The sequence below is a fragment of the Xenopus laevis genome, chromosome 3L, assembly GCF_017654675.1.
Source record: "Xenopus laevis strain J_2021 chromosome 3L, Xenopus_laevis_v10.1, whole genome shotgun sequence".
Taxonomy (NCBI): domain Eukaryota; kingdom Metazoa; phylum Chordata; class Amphibia; order Anura; family Pipidae; genus Xenopus; species Xenopus laevis.
In genome coordinates this window covers 116,681,275-116,701,602 of record NC_054375.1, presented here as the reverse complement: position 1 = coordinate 116,701,602, position 20,328 = coordinate 116,681,275, and the positions used below count along the sequence as shown (strand labels likewise).

General features: G+C 35.8%; 1 protein-coding gene across 5 annotated transcripts in view; it reads right to left on the bottom strand.

Annotated features, from left to right (window-relative positions):
- Nucleotides 1-20,328, bottom strand: part of LOC108711464 (NT-3 growth factor receptor) — a 364,980-nt gene that overhangs the window by 198,430 nt on the left and 146,222 nt on the right. For all 5 annotated transcript variants that reach the window (XM_018253223.2, XM_041586854.1, XM_041586853.1 and 2 more), the window contains exon 5: nucleotides 5,887-5,955. In XM_018253223.2, coding sequence (XP_018108712.1) covers nucleotides 5,887-5,955 — 69 coding nt within the window. The remainder of the gene's footprint in view (nucleotides 1-5,886; nucleotides 5,956-20,328) is intronic.

Below are 20,328 nucleotides of genomic sequence, written 5' to 3'. Positions count from 1 at the left end.
GGAAAAGAGGGGAAGAGAAAAAAAGCATACATCCTTGTTTGTGTGACAAAAAGTCACATTTTTTTTTTGGAATCCTGCTGAAAAAGGCCAAATCTTGAACTGAATCCTGGATTCGGTGCATCCTTAATTTATAATGTGCCAATATATATCTCAGAGCTGTATACAGTGAAATGATTTGAAGTACCCTGATTTTAAGTTTCCCCTCATTTAACATTGTTTATTTGTGGTCCCAGCAGTTTATAATGCATTTCAATGGGTGCATTTCCCTGTTTTCAAGTATTTTTTTCCCCCAGATTTTACATAAAAATGTTGTCCTAATGTTCACAAAGAATGTTATTATTAGTGAAATAAAGAGGCTTAAAATACTAACCAGACTTATTTTTTTGCCATGATTCTGCCTGTAAATGGTCAATTCCAATTAGTCTGCCCCTTATACAGTCCTGCACCAATCACTCATTGCATTAGGTTGTGTATGTGACTGACAGAGAGGCCTTGCACATGCCCCCATAGTGTAACATTAATGCTGCAAAGCTTAACCCTTGTTATTAACACTGTCAACTGTCAAATCAAAGTAAAATGGACTACTGTGCTTAAATCCTTAACATTTTCCATTTTCCTGGAATTAACATAATTTTTTCTTGTTCCCCTTTTTTTGTTTTTTTTTTAATTGTAGTTTGCAACTGATATTATAAATAAGGATTTGAAAATATTTTATTTGCTGTTTTTTCCAAAGTAAATTATTTAATAAATAATTAAAAGTGCTGATCTTCAAAAACTATTAAAAAAAAAAAAGATAATTTCCATATTTTTTCAATTGCTTCAAAATACTTGCAATAAGATTTAAATTTAGAGTATATAATTCCCTGTTGACTCTCAAGCCTTAACTGAGTTTCACAAGGTTGCTTGGGTCAGCTGTTTTGCTCTGCAGCCCACGTTAGGCCTTGAAGTCTTCTATTAACTTCTTCAGAATGGCTTTGTCAGTCCTTGCACTTCTGGGGCCTATCTTGTCTTTTCTTGTGTGTGCTGCACTAATGCCTCTTCCTCAGGTGTTTTACCACTGTCATCACCACTAAAGGTTGTTATCACTGTGAGTAGACCCCGGGAGCCACTGTCCTGACCAATCTTTCCAAGTCTTCTGATGTGGAATTAATGTTACTTTGGAAAGGCATTGTAGCTTGCCAGCTTTTTTTTCCATAATTTAGAGGTCATATTGATTAAAGCTACGAGGGTTGATCAGCTGCAGAAGTGGTTATTGCTTTGGTATAGCAACACTTACCATTGATTTTATGTAATAAAATGCTGTTCTATCTATCAGGTTCCGTGTCATACAACTGTTGTGTAAGCAGGAAAAGAAACCATCAAACCGTAAATCAGCCGGAAGAAATGTAATCTGGGAACTTTCCTTTTTTTCGACATATCTGAAGTAAATTACCCTAAAAATTAGTTATTTGTCACCTTCTTTCTCCGGTGTCAGTTTATGTGTATTTTTTTGAACATGGGTTTAATTAAAAGCCTCATTGGCAAGCATGTAATGGGGGGTTCAATTTCATTATTAGGATAAACTCTGGGATTTTCTTGTTTGTTCAATGCATAGGCAGCTTCTAAAAAAAATCAGCTTGACGGGTCTGCTAGTGAAATATGAAATTGATTTAACATGCAATTATGCTCTGAAATAAGTGTTCAACACTTTATCAATAATTCAGGGTGCTGTATTCAACAGCCCTTATTTTCCTGTCATAGAGGTCTACATATCTCAAAGAGGTTATAAGATGCTTCTCAGGGGATCTCTAAAATTTCAGGTAGTTAACTGGCTTAGTGACAGATGGGTTTGCATTGTACAGCTAAGCAATGGCTAGAGCGCTTGTCTTTTCAATACATGTCCCTAGAGCCGTGAGACATGTAATGAATATTTCACAGACAGGAAACAAATCTACAATATTATGCTAAGCTTGTCAACTCCATTTTTTTTAGGTAATTTAAAACTGATATAGTTTTCAGAATTAGCCACTGTGGAATGAAAAGTGTATAAGTTTCAAGGAAATGCAAATTTAAGTAGTACCTCTTAGAAGAGCAACTATTGCATGTATAACTGTCAGGAAACACGACTTAACACATTTTTCTGCAATGCACACTGCTGACTTTTACAAGTGAGATTATGATGCCGCTTACGTTACCCTAAAAAATATGTTTTTTCTTTCACACTGAAAGTTTCTGACTTCCTAGGTGACTTACCAGCTTTTGATTAATAATTAATAAAAATAATAGTGGTCCATAAGCCCCTATAGGGCAAGACACAGATCAGAACCATTTGTCTGTAAGAAGTTAGATTATTATTATATTAGAGGCCAACCTCATTTTCTGATTGATAATTTGTGACAACCAACCCTTAAGTTTAGCTTCTCAACAGCTGCTCAGAGCCCACTGAGCATGTGAGTGTCACAGACACTTTCCAAGATGGTGGCCCCCTGCGACAAGTTTGAAATCCTGGATCATTGCTGCTATTGACAAGCTGAAATTTCAGGCTGGTACAATTTGTGCAGTTAATAAAACATGGCATTTTTAGCCATATTCATTTTTATGGTTTAGTTCTCCTTTAAGGACCTTTACCTGAATTTGGACTTGCTTTTCTGTTTTCTCCAATAAATGTGCTAAAACTTGCAGTTCTTGTAAGCAGAATATTTAATTAGCAATTGGCTCCATACAAACCAGCATTTTTTCCTAACGTCTTACAGACAAATGGTTCTGATCAAGCCCAATCTTTAATGTCTATATAAAACCTGCCTGCTAGTTTATTCCGAGGAAGGAAAACAAAAACTATTTTTTAAAGGCAATCGGACTAGTTCCTATAACAACTTTGTAGTAAGAGCTATTTTCAATAATTATGTATTTTCTCATTTGCTAAAAAGCCATCCAACCTGTTCTTGAAGCTATTGTAAGGACCCATAGGTTGATATGGTTGGTTTGACTCTATTGCTTTAACTCTCTACATTTCTTTATCTCTCTAGTTGCTGGGCAGATGCCCATGTATCTAGTTACTAATTTACATATTCATACTATTGGCCTACTGGCCTATGACCACTTCCTGACACACTATAACACAGTGTCTGGTTAGGGGTGGGTCTTTCTCTTTGGCTTCTGGTTGAGGATCCATGTGCATCTGTTCCAGGGAGCCAAGGCCCACTAAAGCTATTCTGGCCTTGAGGGACCTGTACCTCTAGTGATAAGCCGGGGAGCAGGGACCCGTGAATAATGCCAGCCAGCGACAGGTCTGATCATTTTATCGTACTCACTAGCAGAGTAAAACAGTGAGGATAAAAAGAAGGATCAGGCTGTGCTCCAACCTGGATTTTAGTAGGGAGTAGCTTTCCCTTAGTCTCTGAGTCTGCCTTAAGTGAAGGGACCGTAGCTGGATAGGAAATCAGGCTTAGAATTAGTGATGGGCGAATTTATTCGCAAGGTGCAAATTCGCGGTGAATTTGCGCGATTCGCCGCCAGCGAATAAATTCGCAAAACGCCCGTGAAAATTCGCGTAAAAAATTCGCCGGCGTCAAAAAAAAAATTCCGAAAAAACGGGCGCCGGCGCCGTTTCGCGAGTTTTTCGCCGTTTCGCAAATTTCGCACTAATTTTTCGGCGAAGCAAAACGGCGCAAATTCACCATCACTACTTAGAATATTTCTCCCTGAACATTCCACTGTATGGGATCCAGACCATACCATATGATGGTATCCATCTTAAAGGTGTACCTTAAACTATCCAAGCTGTTTCCACATGAGCTCACATTGTGCTGTGCTGTGCTGCTTGACTGCCCTGGCATAATTACCATCTGCAATACCTTGTCTTTTTGGATTGTGAGTATTAACCCTGTGGATCATTTGTCTCTGACAAATAAAAGTTATTTTATTGTTTGCTGCAAGAACCTCCTGGGGTCCTTTATTTTACTTTTGTGTACAGTAGCCTATGACAGTTGTAGTTCCACTACAGCAGACTTTCAGTACGTCCGCCTAGCGAAGGCCTTAAGTGTTAGAGTCAAATGTAGCCCATGCTCTATTGCTTCAGCTGGACATTAACTCTTTTTGTTTAACATAGCCCAACTAATGTATCTCCCAGTACAATAAATTCAGGGAGAACATTTCAAAACTTTGCAGCTCTCATGGTAAAAAACCCTTTTTGAATATTAAGATATAATACACAAAAGCCATGAATATCCTGTAAATTATATCCTTATAAACGGTGAGTTCTGATGTCATCAGTTATAAATGGTGAGTTGTGATGTCATTTCAGTCACATGACTCATTGAAATTTGTGTTTTATAATAAATAAAGTACCCCCAGTTGCAAAATATGAGGATATTAGAAGTTACCTCGGAGTTCCATGACCTGTATAAAAACACTCGGCCTTCGGCCTCGTGTTTTTATATGGTCATGAAACTCCTCGGTAACTTATAATATCCTTATATTTTACAAGAGGGGGTACTTTATTCACTATATCACATCCTGCTGGAAGGACCTACTGGTAAAGCAAGCATTTGTTTATCATATATACCCTTATTTATTTATACATGGTAATATCTCCCATTTAAGCACTTGTTCTCTAGCATAAACTCCTGCTTGACCAGCCTTTCTTCATAACTAAGACTTTCAATACCCTTTACCACCTTAGCAGTGGATTAATTGGATCGGGTGCAAAACCTTATTTCTTCAATAATATTTAGTTTGAACACTGGAGATCAATACTGCACTGTTTACATTTGTATTCCAGGCTATGGAAATATCATACTGTATGTATCGTGAGTCAATGGTCCTATCAGTTGTCAAAGATTAGCTTTCCTGCAACTGGTGATGGGCGAATTTGCAGCGTTATGCTTCACCGGAAAATTTGCGAACTTCACGAAACGGCGCCGGCATCTCGTTTTTGACGTCAGTGTCCGTTTTTTTGATGCTGGTGTCCGTTTTTTTGGGGAAAATGCGCTGGCGTCCAAAAAACGCCGATGTCCATTAATTTTTTTTCGTGGCCGTTTCGCAAATCGCGCAAATTTGCCGCAAATTCGCACCTGGCGAATAAATTCGCCCATCACTAGCTGCAACCCTGATCAGATTTTCTCCAGTGACCATTTGCCTACAACTCATATTCTATAGCGTTTGACATTTCAGCTATTTTTAAAGTCTGTCAGTACAAAGAGTTTACTTATAGTGTCACTGAGTAACTAATGTCACCTAGCCTAGGCAGAAAGGTACAAATACATTTTTGCAACTATTAAAGTCATTTATTTAAAACAAAAATGTCCAATATTTTTTGCAATAAATCATATTCATAATTTATTTGTGCTGAGGGCAATGCTGCAGTCCTATGCACACACACACACACACATATATATATATATATATTTATATATATATATACACATATATTCTCTGCAGAATTTAAAGACATGATTTATTAAAAGAACGTTGAAAGCTTTGGTCATAAGAAAACATCAATATTCTCCCGTCAATATGCAATTTTGATATGCAGAAACTCCCAAATGCATTAACTGCTTTAATTAAATCAGACCCTATAAGCATATATATTCATATAAATAAAATAAACTGTATAGAAAATCTCAGATGGAGCAATTCTGGTTCAAGGTAATCATTTGAAAGTCATGATGTTTATTTCTATGAATGTTTTCCCTTTCATATAAACAGAGCAAACACTTGTTACCATAATTACTTCAATTCTTCACTATTATTCACATAGGCCTACATTATTTATGTTTAAGAAGTCAAGAACTTATTTCCCTTACTAAATAAAATGATTCAGCGGTTAATATGCCCATTTTTATTAATTTACAAAATCAAAAAGGGGAGAAATACTTGAAGCAGTGAATATTATTCATGCAGACTTACAAATCTACAAGCTCCAGATTTTGAAAGAGTTGCCATGATAAGGATGTGAGTCGATTTCCAGAAAGGTTTCTGTAAACAGAAGGAAAAATATATGCTCTATTAATCAACATTGCCAATGTTATATGTCTAACAGTATGTATAATTGTAAAATACATTGTTAAAAGAACTGGAATGTGAAATGAAAACGCCAAGCTTCATCTACAATATGGACACATAACTAATAAATTAATGAGACAGACCTGTGCTTAATAATTCTATGTTTTTATTCCCTTAGGCACAATACATCCTAGCACATGGTGATCTGATTTCCATATGTTCCTGAAAGGCCTAGATTGTCAAGCTATGAATGCATATTCAAATATATATTGGGAGAACTGTAGAACTGCAGTGTAAGTAGGTCCAAGAGAGTGAAAGCTGACAAAAAATTTAAACTGGAACAAAAAACTGGAGCAAAAATTGTGGAAGTATAATTTCCCTCCAGGATAAATTGCCCCATCACTTCTTTAAATTATAATCAAGGAACATTATATACAGGCCCATTAGTACATATAGTACATTAATTGCCTTTTACAACACAAAAATGTTGCTCTAGTGACATACTGCAGCTCATTTATCGACACTGGGCAAATTTGCCCAAGGGCAGTTACCTATAGCAACCAATCAGCGATTAGCTTTTTAAAGCCAGCTGCAAGTAGAACAATGAATGCAGCAATTTGATTGGTTGCCATGGGTAACTGTCCATGGGCAAATTTGCCCAGTATTGATAAATGACCCCCAGTCTTTTGGAAATGATGTTGATATGGAGTATGTAGTAAAATAACAGTGCAAAAGGCCAAACACCAAATAACTTCTTTTATATTTATATAATATAGGCCATGTAATTATGGCCTATATTGCAATGTGTGACTAGTAGTGATGGATGAATCTGACCCGTTTTTTAATAAACATTAGAGTCTATGGGTAGTTCTTTTCTAGGCTAAATTCTTGCTCATCCTTCTGAAAACCACATATTGATAACATGCTATATATCCCTGCTTGTTGATTTCCTCAGATTTCCACTTTAAAAGTGGGCACCCATTTAATAAAATGTGCAGTCTATCATTGATATTTTGCAACCATTTCAAATCATGTATTTTACAATGCACCAATGGTGGGTGTATAAAAGTACTACTGATAAGCAGGGCTATGCACACTGCTTGACACTCAAATAATTTGATTTTCTGAAAGTATAAATGGGCACCCACACTTTTAGCTGCAATTGAGCATATAAGAATGAAGCAGCAAAAATCCTTTCAGTATTAAATTGAGATGAATTGGTTCCCTTATGCTGTAATTTTAAAGTACACATGTTGGGAAAAGAAGTTAAAACAGTTCACATTAATGAAACTATTCATGGATTTTAAATAAAATTTAAGACTTTTTGCATTCTCAAGATACTGGCCCCTGATTCACCAAAGCAGAAGACACTGGAATGTATATTAGTATTTTAGGAGTGATAAGAATAGTAGACTAATAATTGATATTTGATTGGATATGTTATCAAGGTATTGCTTTCGATTACATAGTAATATCCACCATATGTCAGTGACATCATCAAATTAGAAGCCCAAATGACTGAATCTTTCAGGATGTAATGTTCCCAAAAAAGACTGGCGCCCTGGTCCTTGGAGTTGTGCTTGCACAAGCCGTTGGAATGTGCATATGCTTGACGTGCACCACCGTATCTGAATGCATGTGCTGCACTTCTGGAGCCAAATTTAAAAATAAAATCCCCATTTTCATTGCTCAAGCTGGCTCTGTTTTATACAGTTCTTGTCTAAGCTTTGTTCTTAGTTTCTTAATCTTCTGGTTTTTGACTTTCGTGTGATCCTGACTGTAATTGTTTGCTGCCTGTCCTGACTCCTTGCTTGCCTTGACCATGACTATGTTTAACACTTGTCTGTACTGTGCTGTGGATCAACAATATATATGTACACACAGTTTATAGACTAATTATTATTACATGTATTTGAGGAATAAGGTAAAAGTGCTGGAGATATAAACACAGGGGCTGCATGACACGGGATCCGAATGAGCAGCAGCTAGATTATTCTGATTTATGTTCAGAGATTGGCAGAATCAAATGCAGCTGTAACTGAGTGAGAAGGAATGAGTTAAGGCAGGGGAAAGCTGGGCTGGGGGTGGAGAAAGAGAGGGATGTGATGTCAGGGGAAAAAGCAGGTCACTTCCTTATCTTCTGAGCAGGTAGAAACAGTCCACCCGCCCTCCTTTTTTTGCAAAAATTGTAGGAGTTTTTGTTCTTTATGTTTTCATATTATCTATTAATAACTAGATGTGGATGTTTTCCTGAATGCACTGTTTTATTGTGGTTTCTGTATCTTTATACAGTATAAACATGAGAGTGAGCATTGCATTCAATCAAGTTAAAGCTTTATCCAGGGAATGTTCCCAATCTCCATTGGGGTGAGGAAGGACATTTTTACCTCTTGAGGCATAATTGGTTATGGGCTGGTTTTTTTTAGCTGTCTCTGGATCAAAACAGTGGATATTTGGTAATGTTTTTTAAGTTTTATTTGTCACAGAAGTGGTAGGACTTTGCCAGCGAACTGCACAGGAAATTGAAAAAGGAAGAAAGGAGGTTCTCTCCTGTGACTGCAAGGTGGGTTGATTGATACAGACGCTACTACTGCTTGTGCTAGTGACAGCCTGCTTGGATTTCCTATCAACAGGACACTGCAGATTCAGGACCGACAGCAGGGCTGCTGAACTTCTCTCGTGGTGGGAGAGTCTGTGTAGGTAGAGGCAGCCTAATGCTCAGTGGTGGGTATAGTGACATAGTGCTGAGCATAGCATAGTAGCTATCTCTTATGGAATTCTGGCTTTAGAATATTGCCTTGGGTTAGACTGGCAAGGCTATTCATTTAATAAAATGTGAATTAATGCTGTGGCCATTTTACCCCATTTCTGTCTCTTGGTGTTTCATTAATGTATGTAACAATGGGATTCAATGAGCTGGTGAAGGGTCAATTGAGGAGTCCCCTTATCAAGTCCAAATTACAGGAAGGCCATTTCTCTCAAAATCTATTTTCATCAAATAATCCATATTTTGTAAAATGATCTGGTTTTTCTATGTGATAATAAAACAATACCTTGCACTTGATGGTAACTAAGCAGCATAAATCCATATTAAGGGCAAAACAAATCTGATGGGGATATGTAATGTAATTTTTTTTACTTGTAAAGTATTTTAAGTAGTCTAACTCAACTTATAGCCCCCACTTATCTGTCAGTTCAGTAAATGATAATATTGTTTTGTCTATGTTTAAAAAAAATTGAAAAAGCATATTATTAAGAAAAAGGTTTCTTAAATCTGTCATCATATTTAGTACTTTGAGTAACATTTCCTTAAAGTTCTTCATAGTCCCTTTCTGCAACTGACAAACATTTCTAGCTGCACCATGTGTTTCTGTACGTGCTTTGGACCTGTTCCAATTCACTGATGATTGAATTCAAAAAATTTTAAACAATAAGAAAAGAAATGAAAAGGGAAAAAGAAAATACATAGATCCACAGGAAGAGTGGTTGCTGCAGAAGGAATGTATTTCAGAATATAGTGTTTCAAAGTTAAGTTATATCTCTGCTGCTGTTTATTTTACCAGCTAAGAATCAATTAATAGGGCGTTTACAGAATGCATTAAAATAGTCACCTTCCAAGGTCAAGCATTAATGTACATTAAAAAAGAACACAGAGATCAAAGCACATGGTAAAAGCAGCCGGAGCTGAGTGACAACATTCATGTTGTGCTTATTCTATGGCCTTGGTAAGCACATCTGCAATAGATTTGAGGTGTCCCAGTTGTCTGAATATAGGGTAGGAACAAATCTTTAAATAATTAAAAAAAGAAAATAATATATATGTATATATATATATATATATATATATATATATATATATATATATATATATATATATATATATACACATACATTTAACATTTACAAAGCTAATATTTACATAAAGAAGTCACAAAGCACATCATTGGCACATATCAATACACATCCACCACTGTCTCTCTTTTGTACTGTTAAAAATAGCAAGAAACCTCTAACTGTTAGGGGCCGATTCACTAAGCTCGAGTGAAGGATTCGAATGAAAAAAATTCGAATTTCGAAGTATTTTTTTGGGTACTTCGACCATCGAATTGGTTAAATTCGTTCGAATTCGAACGAATCGAACGAAAAATCGTTCGACTATTCGACCATTCGGTAGTCGAAGTACTTTCCCTTTAAAAAAAACTTCGACCCCCTACTTCGGCAGATAAAACCTACCGAAGTCAATGTTAGCCTATGGGGAAGGTCCCCATAGGCTTGCTAAACTTTTTTTGATCGAAGGATTTTCCTTCGATCGTTGGATTAAAATCCTTCGATCGATCGAACGAACGTTTAGCGCTAAATCCTTCGACTTCGATATTCGAAGTCGAAGGATTTCAATTCGAGGGTCGAATTTCGAAGTATTTTTAACTTCGAAATTCGACCCTTAGTGAATCTGCCCCTTAATGTGAAAAGTTAATTCATTTTTCACATCTAATTTCAATATTTTTTTTTCTAAAACAGAGAACTAGCATAGGCATTCGTATAGCTTTTTGACATTTGTATATGCCAAACAAGATACATGCAAATATCAGATAATATGACAGATATGTCTCAGAGCTGATTTTTGGAAGGTATTTGACCATTCCTAATGTAAAAGAGCAAACTACAGGGTTTTTAGCATCTTTAATATAAAGCTTACATTCTTCATTCAGAGATAGAAAAGTATGACACTAAGCTGGGAAAACAATGGGAAGACTCCTGAAAGAAGAACAGATGGAGAATAGGTATATTAGATCTCATACCCTGTTGGTTTTCAAACTATAAATAGTAAGTGAAGGGCCAGGAAATATACATACAGTACTAACGGGGAGGCCCATTTATTAAAGGTCAAATTTCAGTGGTATTAGAGCTTTTTAAAACCACAATTAAACTCCAGTTCTCTAAAACCACAACTGCCATGAACTTTATTAAAAGACTTAAATATAAAAAGAACGAACAGAAAAAAAAACTGCGCTAATGATGCGCTTACAAAATATGAATATCTCTAAAACCTCTAAAACTTTGATTTCAACAATTACTACCACAAAAAATCTGAAAACCTCTAAAAGTCTAAATGGTTAAAAAAGATCCATTAGGATCAGCACAACTCCCATTGATCTCTATTGGACCTCTAATGCTTTCATCTGCAGAAGTTTTGTGTTAGAGTTTTTTTGTGGTTTTTACACTTGAACTCCCAACTCTACTGTTTTTTTTTTATTTAAAGGGATACTGTCATGGGAAAAAAAATTTTTTTTTCAAAATGAATCAGTTAATAGTGCTGCTCCAGCAGAATTCTGCACTGAAATCCATTTCTCAAAAGAGCAAACAGATTTTTTTTTATATTCAATTTTTAAATCTGACATGGGGCTAGACATATTGTCAATTTCCCAGTTGCCCCTGGTCATGTGACTTATGCTCTGATAAACTTCAATCACTCTTTACTGCTGTACTGCAAATTGGAGTGATATCACCCCCCTACCTTTCACCCCCCCCAGCAGCCAAACAAAAGAACAATGGGAAGGTAACCAGATAACAGCTCCCTAACACAAGATAACAGCTACCTGGTAGATCTAAGAACAGCACTCAATAGTAAAAACCCATGTCCCACTGAGACACATTCAGTTACATTGAGAAGGAAAAACAGCAGCCTGCCAGAATGCATTTCTCTCCTAAAGTGCAGGCACAAGTCACATGACATGGGGCAGCTGGGAAATTGACCCATGTCAGATTTCAAAACTGAATATAAAAAAATCTGTTTGCTCTTTCGAGAAATGGATTTCAGTGCAGAATTCTGCTGGAGAAGCACTATTAACTGATTCATTTTGAAAAAAAAAATTTTTCCCATGACAGTATCCCTTTAAGAAAAAACTTGAATGGAAAAAACTGGAATGAGTGAATTTGGGGTAAAAAAACCTAAATTTTATTGAGTCTTTTGGCAGAAAAAACTCGAATCGCTGAAATTAATAGAGTTTTCAAATGAATCCTATCAAAAAAAAAAGGCAAACATCATGAAGGCTACAAACATCTTTAAATGACTGAAGGAAACGCTTTCATTGACTTCTACATGACCTCAACAGATTTTAGCTGGATTATTTTTGGATTTGAGCTATTTCAAGGTTTGGGGTATAATAAATCTCTAAAATTCAAGGTTTTTTTTAACCTAAAAATTTGAGTTTTAAATGAAAAACTCAAATTTGTTGGGTAAAATTCAACTCAACCTTTAATAAATAATCCCCTAAAAGTTATATTATTTTAAGAGTTTTTTAAAAAAAAAAAAAGAAATCTGGATGTTAGTAAATCGGCCCCTAAGAGAAATGACCCAAAGTAACAAACTCATTGGATCTGCAAGAAGTTACGTTGCCATTTATATTTTTTCAAGCAAACTACTCATCTCAAGATGAGTGTACTGAAAACTACTATCTTATTAAATTGCTTTCTAAATTAGCAAAACTACATAACTAGGGTGCCCCCACAACCCCCACCCAATCCCTTTAGAGCCTATACACAGAGCATATGTGTTCTGTGCCTTGTACTGGGTGCAGCTCACACAGGTGCAAGGAAGAAATATGTAAGTAAAGAGCTTCTTTGTACCTGGTATCCCTGGGTGTTCCTGTTTTGTACATGCTGAATGACTAGAATTCGAACAAATAAATATCATGTTTATAGGGGTTATTTTTATATAAATAAATGCAATATAAAATGCTGGTATGTGAGGCAAAGTATAAAAGCAATGATAGATGAATGTGGATTGACCTTTAAGTAAATCATATTATGAAACATTACTGAAAATGCCAAAAGTGAATGTTACTGTTTGATGTATTAACTAGCATGTTACTCTAAACTGACAATTTATAATCATAGATGTAATTAAAAATATGGAAATGCACAGTATATGGCTTTCTGTATTCAGTGGCTATGCTATTGCATAACTCTTCCCCTTATTGCTCCATATAACAAGACTGTTTATATCCTTTACGATAGAGTGGAAAGAAGTTGCCAAGTTATTATGGTAATGAGCGGGAAAATTCACTGAACCATAAAACACAGTTACTGAAACTATGACTGATACATAAGCTAGAACTTTATTTGTTCTTATATCATCGTGTATGAGGTCCATAATTCATTCCTTGGAGACACAAGCAGAAATGGGAAATACCTTCTTGTTGCAGCCCCCAGCTATGTTTTATATTCTATATAAGTGAAGGATGTGTACAAAAAGATATATCTAGTCATTTTAGGGGTAGTAAAAGGCTCAACATTTGTAACATATTTAGTTACCTGTAGCAGCCAATTAGCAAGACGCACGTCAATTTTGACACGATTATTTTGTCCAAATGCATTAAAGTCAATGGTAGTGATGGGCGCAAATCGCGAATTTTGACTCCTGCCAAAGCAAAATGCCCGGATTTCACTCATTACCACTGGTCACTTGTTTAAAAGTAAACATAGTATTGTTCGCTATTGGTTATTGCACCTGGGTAAACTTTGGGCCTTTGATTACATATGGAGTATTTTTGGTCAAAAGTTTACTGATATCCATCATATGTCCTCTATGAGAACCCATATTGAGTTACAAATTGTTTGATTATTCATCAAGAGCATGAGGTTTTAGTAGTGGTAGCAGAAAAGCCTAACTTCTATATATAACGCAAAGTGTCAAGTAGAGGGGTGTAAAGACATTTCCATCCGGCAGTTTTATGGACAAGCTTGATGGATGCCAGAGGAACCTGCACAAATGCATAATGCAGGCGGTAAAGTTTGATGGAGGAGAAATAAGAATAAGGGGCTTTTTTATTGTTAGCGCTGAGGCCTTTGGTTCCAGTAAAAACAAACCACAATAATGCTTTCACATGTAGTGATGAGTAAATCTATCCCATTTCACTTTGCCAAAAAATTAGCGAAACCACTAAAAATTTCTGAAGAAACAACTTTTCTCGCTCCAAATGCATTAAAGTCAATGGGAGTTTTTTCTTGTGGCAACTTTTTTTTGTCTCTGCAACTTTTTTTTGTCCAGATGCATTAAAGCCAATGGGCCCTTTTCTTATGGGGACTTTTTTGACCAGATGCATTAAATGGGCATTTTTTCTTATGGCTTTTTTGTCTCAACCACATTTTTGCCTCGGCAACCGTTTTGTTACGGTGAATTTTTTTGCCGCAAATTTTTTGTCGCAGTTTTTCAGGCAGACTTTTGCTGAAAATCCATGGCTCGAGAAAAAATTTGCTCATCACTACTCACATGATCTATGCAGAACTGGTTTTCTCAGATGGCAGCACTTGACTGGCACTCATAACTGAATATACAGTAGTGCCACTTTCAGCCCAGCCTGATTGTCCAACAAGAAAACCATCCTCATTAATGCACCTGTGGTTGAATGTAAGCAAATTACCAACATCTACACGAAAGTGTTTCCAAAAAAGTATAGGCTATCATAATAGCAAAGAGAAAAACAACTTTATATTAACAGCCTTGTATTCAAAACAAAAGAGAGTCAGGTCTCAGGAGACATTTAGCTCCCCAAAAATGGGATTATGACTGTATACAACACATTATACTTATTGGACCTGTTATGTAGAATGCTCGAGACCTGGGGTTTTCCAGATAAGGGGTTTCCTGCATAATTTGGATCTCCATACCTTAAGTCTACTAAAAAGTAAATTAAACATTAAGTAAACCCAATAGGATTGCTTTGCCTCCTATAATGATTAATCTTAGCTGTGATCAAGTATAAGGTACTGTTTTATTATTACAGAGAAAAAGGAAATACATTTTTAGTTTTTTAAAGTTGAATTATTTTATTAAAATGTAGTCTTTTGGACCTTCCTGTAATTCAGAATTAGTGATGGGTCAAATCTGTCCTGTTTTGCTTCACCGAGAAATACGGGAAACTGTGAAAAAATTTGCAAAACAGCGAAATTTTTGTCAAGTCAATTTTGACACGAGCAACAATTTTTATACACGTGATTCTTTTGTCCAAATGGATTAAAGTCAATGGGCGGCCGAATAATTTTGATGCACGCTACAATTTTTTACACACGCAACTCTTTTGTCCAAATGCATTAAAGTCAATGGGCGTGTGAGTAATTTTGACATGCAGCAATTTTGACGAGCAACAATTTTTTTGTCACAGCAAATTTTCCCACTTCAAGTTTTCGCTGCAGTTTTGCGAAGACATATAACATCCGCGAAATCCAGAAATTTGCTGCAAATCCATGCCTGCCGAATAAAGTCACCCATCACTATTCAGAATGCTATCCCATACCTGTATTCTCATTTTCCAATATTTGTAAAAAAATATTTACATATCTGAATCATACAATGTCCCTGATAGTTGTGCTTTGGGTTATTAACCCTTAAAATACTATATGTAAAAAAGCTTCCAAATCAGGCCTGGGATATCTGGACTCAATAAGTCTTTTATTATTAATAAGTAAAAGTGTGACCCTGAAAGTTCCAGAAAACAATTTTCTTGTACTATTTTTGGATTATGTATTAATACTCTGAAAAGAAAGGAATGCTCTCACTAAGGCTAAAGTAAGTATCTGAATATCATTGACATCCAAAGAGACCAAAGCACCATACTTTTACATTTTCTTTATCTTAGATTGGTTAAGCTGCTGAGGAAATACTGCAAACACTGTTATAAAAGTTTATTTTTTTATAAAATGCTCTTTAAATAAACCACTCTATTCTGTTATTAGTCTCTCCTAGACTGAACAAACATTATCCTCTTTTTATATTCAGCAAGAAGAAATAAAATCTGAACTTCCAGCCAGCCAAGAAAATGTAAGACTTCCAATATCACTAGGGAAACAAAGCAAAATTATCTGTGCTTTAATCTATACAAAACAGGAAAAAGTTCTGTCCACAAATAATGTTCTGTTTTCAGTTTTAGGATTTCATTTTGACTTGTTGATTTGTTCAAGATAAGAATACAATAATATTCCTTTTCCCCTTGTTCTTGTTTGGCAAGAAAAGAGTGTTTAAAAAAAATAAAAAAGCCTGAGTGACCTTGTCAGATCCTGTATATATCATTAAATTTTTTAAGAAAAATAATCTTTTAGGAGAATAGAAATATATAGAAAGAAAATGAGCTGGTCAACATATTACAAATACACAGCAAAGAAACTGGCAATGAAAACTGAATGTGTTCTCTCCCTAGGCAATTTCCTTAGTTCAGCAAGTGATCATGTAAGCAAGGAAAATGCAAACTTTGAAATGTCAATGCAACAAGCAATATACCTTTGTTTTTTGTGTTTTAATGTTGCCCATCCAAATAAGGACATTTTCACCGTGGAACAACAGAAGAAAAAAAAACTTGGCAAAAAAGACTATTATACACAAAGAATAATTTATCTGCAAATGTGTATCTTTGCATCAGCAATAGTAACAATGTTTGCATGACTGGGAATTGTGATAGGCAAGCAAGACAAAAGCCTTTGTTACTGTACGGGATTTGTTTATACACAGTTGACAGTTGTGCCCACCGACTCTGTTTACGTCTGTCCCCAGACATGCTTGTAGCCCACCATGAACCTTAAACAATACATTACTTTTCGACTGGCTTGAGCTCCAGTTTGAGAATTCATGGCAGTTTATGAAATGCCTATTTCCCATTGTTGGATGCAATGAGGCACAGTGTGTTTCCTTACCAGGATGAGGGCATGGCACATAGAGAGGAGGAGAGTAGGAGGGAATGACTTACCTAGAAATATAGGAGGAGAGATGGTAAATGTGAAGATAAGGAAGAGCATAAAAGGGAGACTGAAGAAAGTACTATAGTGAAGGGGATGGGTAGAGCTAATCTCAAGCAGAAGAAGATGAGAGAAAGAAGGGTAATGATAGTTTACCTTACAAATGAAATAATCATGGAGGTTATTTGGGGAGGGCCAAAGGGTATTGAAAAGTCTTTCACTGTGCAATAAATGTATTTGAGAATTGAGGAAAAATTTTTTGAGTTTTAAGTGACACCATCTTTCATATTGAAGGTACAGAGTGCAATGTTTTTAGGTGCAGCACAGCCCTGTTTATAGGCAGGCAGTAAGTGCAGGGCTTTGCTGCACCTTCATCTGCTGGCATTCTCTAACTTGAATGTCTAATTGACACACACATTAAGTACAGTAAAGAGGATTCCCCAGTGTTGCCCCTAGTCTGCCCTGCATTAGTTCACTTCTGTATTTATGGGAGAAGTGGAGGTTGACTTTGCACCATTAGTAAGTGAACCCTTATATATTAAATTCAGATGTATTATATATTAAACATTTCATTATCATCATAATCGTTATTATTGATGCATGCATACAAAATTATCTATTTGCAAGACTGAAATCAGAGGTATCTAGTGCTGTAACTGAGCTGTAGTCAAGGACTATAAGGGGCCCATTTACTTAGCTCGAGTGAAGGAATAGAAGAAAAAATACTTCAAATTTCGAATGTTTTTTTGGCTACTTCGATCATCGAATTGGCTACTTCGAACTTCGACTACATCTTCGACTTTGAATTGAAAGATTCAAACTAAAAATCGTTAGACTAATCGACCACTCGATAGTCGAAGTACTGTCTCTTTAAAAAAAACTTCGACCAACTACTTTGCCACCTAAAACCTACTGAACATCAATGTTAGCCTATAGGGAAGGTCCCCATAGGCTTTCTAAGAAATTTCTGATCGAAGGAAAATCGTTCGATCGATGGAATAAAATCCTATGATTTGATTTTTCCTTTGATCGTTCGATCGCAGGAAATGCGGTAAATCCTTTGACTTCGATATTCAAAGTTGAAGGATTTTACTTTGACGGTCGAATATCGAGGGTTAATTAATTCTTGATATTCGACCATTAGTAAATGTGCCCCCAAGTGTGTCTTTTACTCATCCTGTTAACACAGGTTAAATCTTAGTGTGTGTAGTAGTAATGTACTTCATGCTAACATAGTGAAAGAGAAAATAATATTGTTACTGCAAATAATAAGAAACAGTGCTTCTGGAACTTAACAGTGCTTTTTGCATATAATCTGTATGTTCAATTACATTTTTGGCTAACTAACTATATTAGAAACATTTTTTATTTTGCACAGCCTATCTATTTACACAGTTTTTATTTTCACACTGAACTGTTGCTTTAAGGGAGTGGCTTCAGGTGGTGTTGGTTTGTGACCTGTTTCAATAAACCACCTTTTTTCTTTTACAGGAGTGCCGACTTTCCATCCTTTTGCACAATAATATAATTATAGCAAGCTTTCAGAACATTTTAGTTCTTTTTCAAGCTGATTACAATGAAGCTATGGTGTTCTCTGATATATTTACAACATTCAGCTCATAGGTAAAATGATCAACAAAAAGGAATATCAATCTATGTGTAAGATGTCTATTGTGTACACATTGGCTTCTGTATCTGATTTCCTGCCTTCAGTTTAAACCTCCTTGCCCTGGGCATGAGCATGCTCAGTTTGCACCTCTCCCCCCCCCCTTCTCTGCTGTAATCTGAGCCCAGAGCTATAAATGAGCAGAGAGAGACTCAGGCAGGAAGTGATGTCACACCAAGCTAATACTGCAGCTGCAATTCCAAATGAACAGAGAGCTTCTAGAGCTTTTTATTCAGGTATGGTAAAACATTCTACAGAATAAATATACTGTAGCATTCTAGCTTGCAGTATTGCAGCTAATCTATTGGCAATAAAATACCTCCGTAGTTTTCCTTCTCCTTTAAAGCTTACATTAAATCAGAATCAATGAAATGTGATATAATTTGTTAAGAAAAAATGCATCCCGTCTAAGTTGTTCAATATGGAATATTAAGCATAATTCTTAAATGATTTTTCCTCTGAATAACTTAACATATTATATAATGAGAATTCTTTTAATTAAACTAAAAGGGAAACTGTTGTAACTTTTCATTTGAACAGAATAGCACTTTTAAATAATCATATTAATATGCATGTTTTAAGTATAGCATTTCCCTTATTGCATATTGAATGCTGCATAACTTGCAATTTTTTGTTATCAAACTTAAGTCAATTGAATAACTTAATGCGGTATTTAGATCTGTATGTGCATCTGTGTACATAATGGCTTATGCACCCACTAGGTAAATAAGTCCCAGTATGTATGTATAAATGTATTTATAAAGTGCTACAAGGATACACAGTGCTGTACAATCCTACAATGTACATAAATACACACAGGTAGGTCAAGATTATAATAAATTAGTATAAATACACAGAGATTAAGGGGGTTATTTACTAAAACTCAAATGTATCTATTTTTTGATGAAAACAAAGTCGATCTAACTCCGATCCATGAATTGAACTAATTTATCAATAATTCTACTCGAAAAAATGTTGAAAAAATTCGAATCTATTCGAATTGTCCAACTCCCCAAAACTCTACTCTATCAAATTGTTGCTGCGAAAACCACATCAAGAAACATCTTTAGGGACATCTGCATGACCTCGACAGATTTGAGATGGAGTATTTTCGGGTTCAGTTTTTAGCATCTTTCGGGTATAATAAAAATACCAGTTTTTTTTTCCCTCTAAAAATTTGATTTTCCTCTTTAAAAACTCAACCAGAAAAATTTGAGGTTTAATAAATAGGCCCCTAAGTGTCATCTGGTGGGAGACAGTAGAAAGGAAGTATTTGACAGACTTCAGCTCCAGTAGAGCTTACAGTTGAAATGGGTGGATAACATACAGGTCAAAAGTGCCCAAAGGTGTATGTAGTGCAGTACTAGACTAAACTAAATAATGTTCTAGTACTCCAACAAGTAGACTCTGAGTTTCTTTTTGAAGAAGATTAGTGTTCCCTATGGAATTCAGGGACAGAATTCCAGAGGTAAGGATCATCAAAATAGCAAGGTTTTAGACAAAATATAGCACTGTATATATACTGTATAATGTTAATGGGCAGTGGCTGTGAGAGGATCAGAGGAGATTGCCAGGAGAATACAGTGAGTGACTGTGACTTCTGATAGCCTTACAGTATGGCGTGGGGAGACATAAGGGGTAATTTACAAATTGTAAGGTTTGTAAAGTGCAAAAAAATTATTTTGCATGAGCACTAAGGGGGCTCTCTTGCTTTCCAACCTAAATGAATAGCCAAATTGAGGGGATGGTGGGGGAGGCACAACGTGTGTGCTATGTGAAGGGATGTGGCCTTGAGTCATAAAGCACTTGTGGTGAGTGGGGTGTACCTTGTGCGTGTTACATAGTAGCAATTCATTTATTCACGATCATCAGCTTCCACTGATGATAAATACAAACAAAAATGCACCATAAGCCTCTCTGTATGTTTCCCTTTAATATGCCATATGCCACGT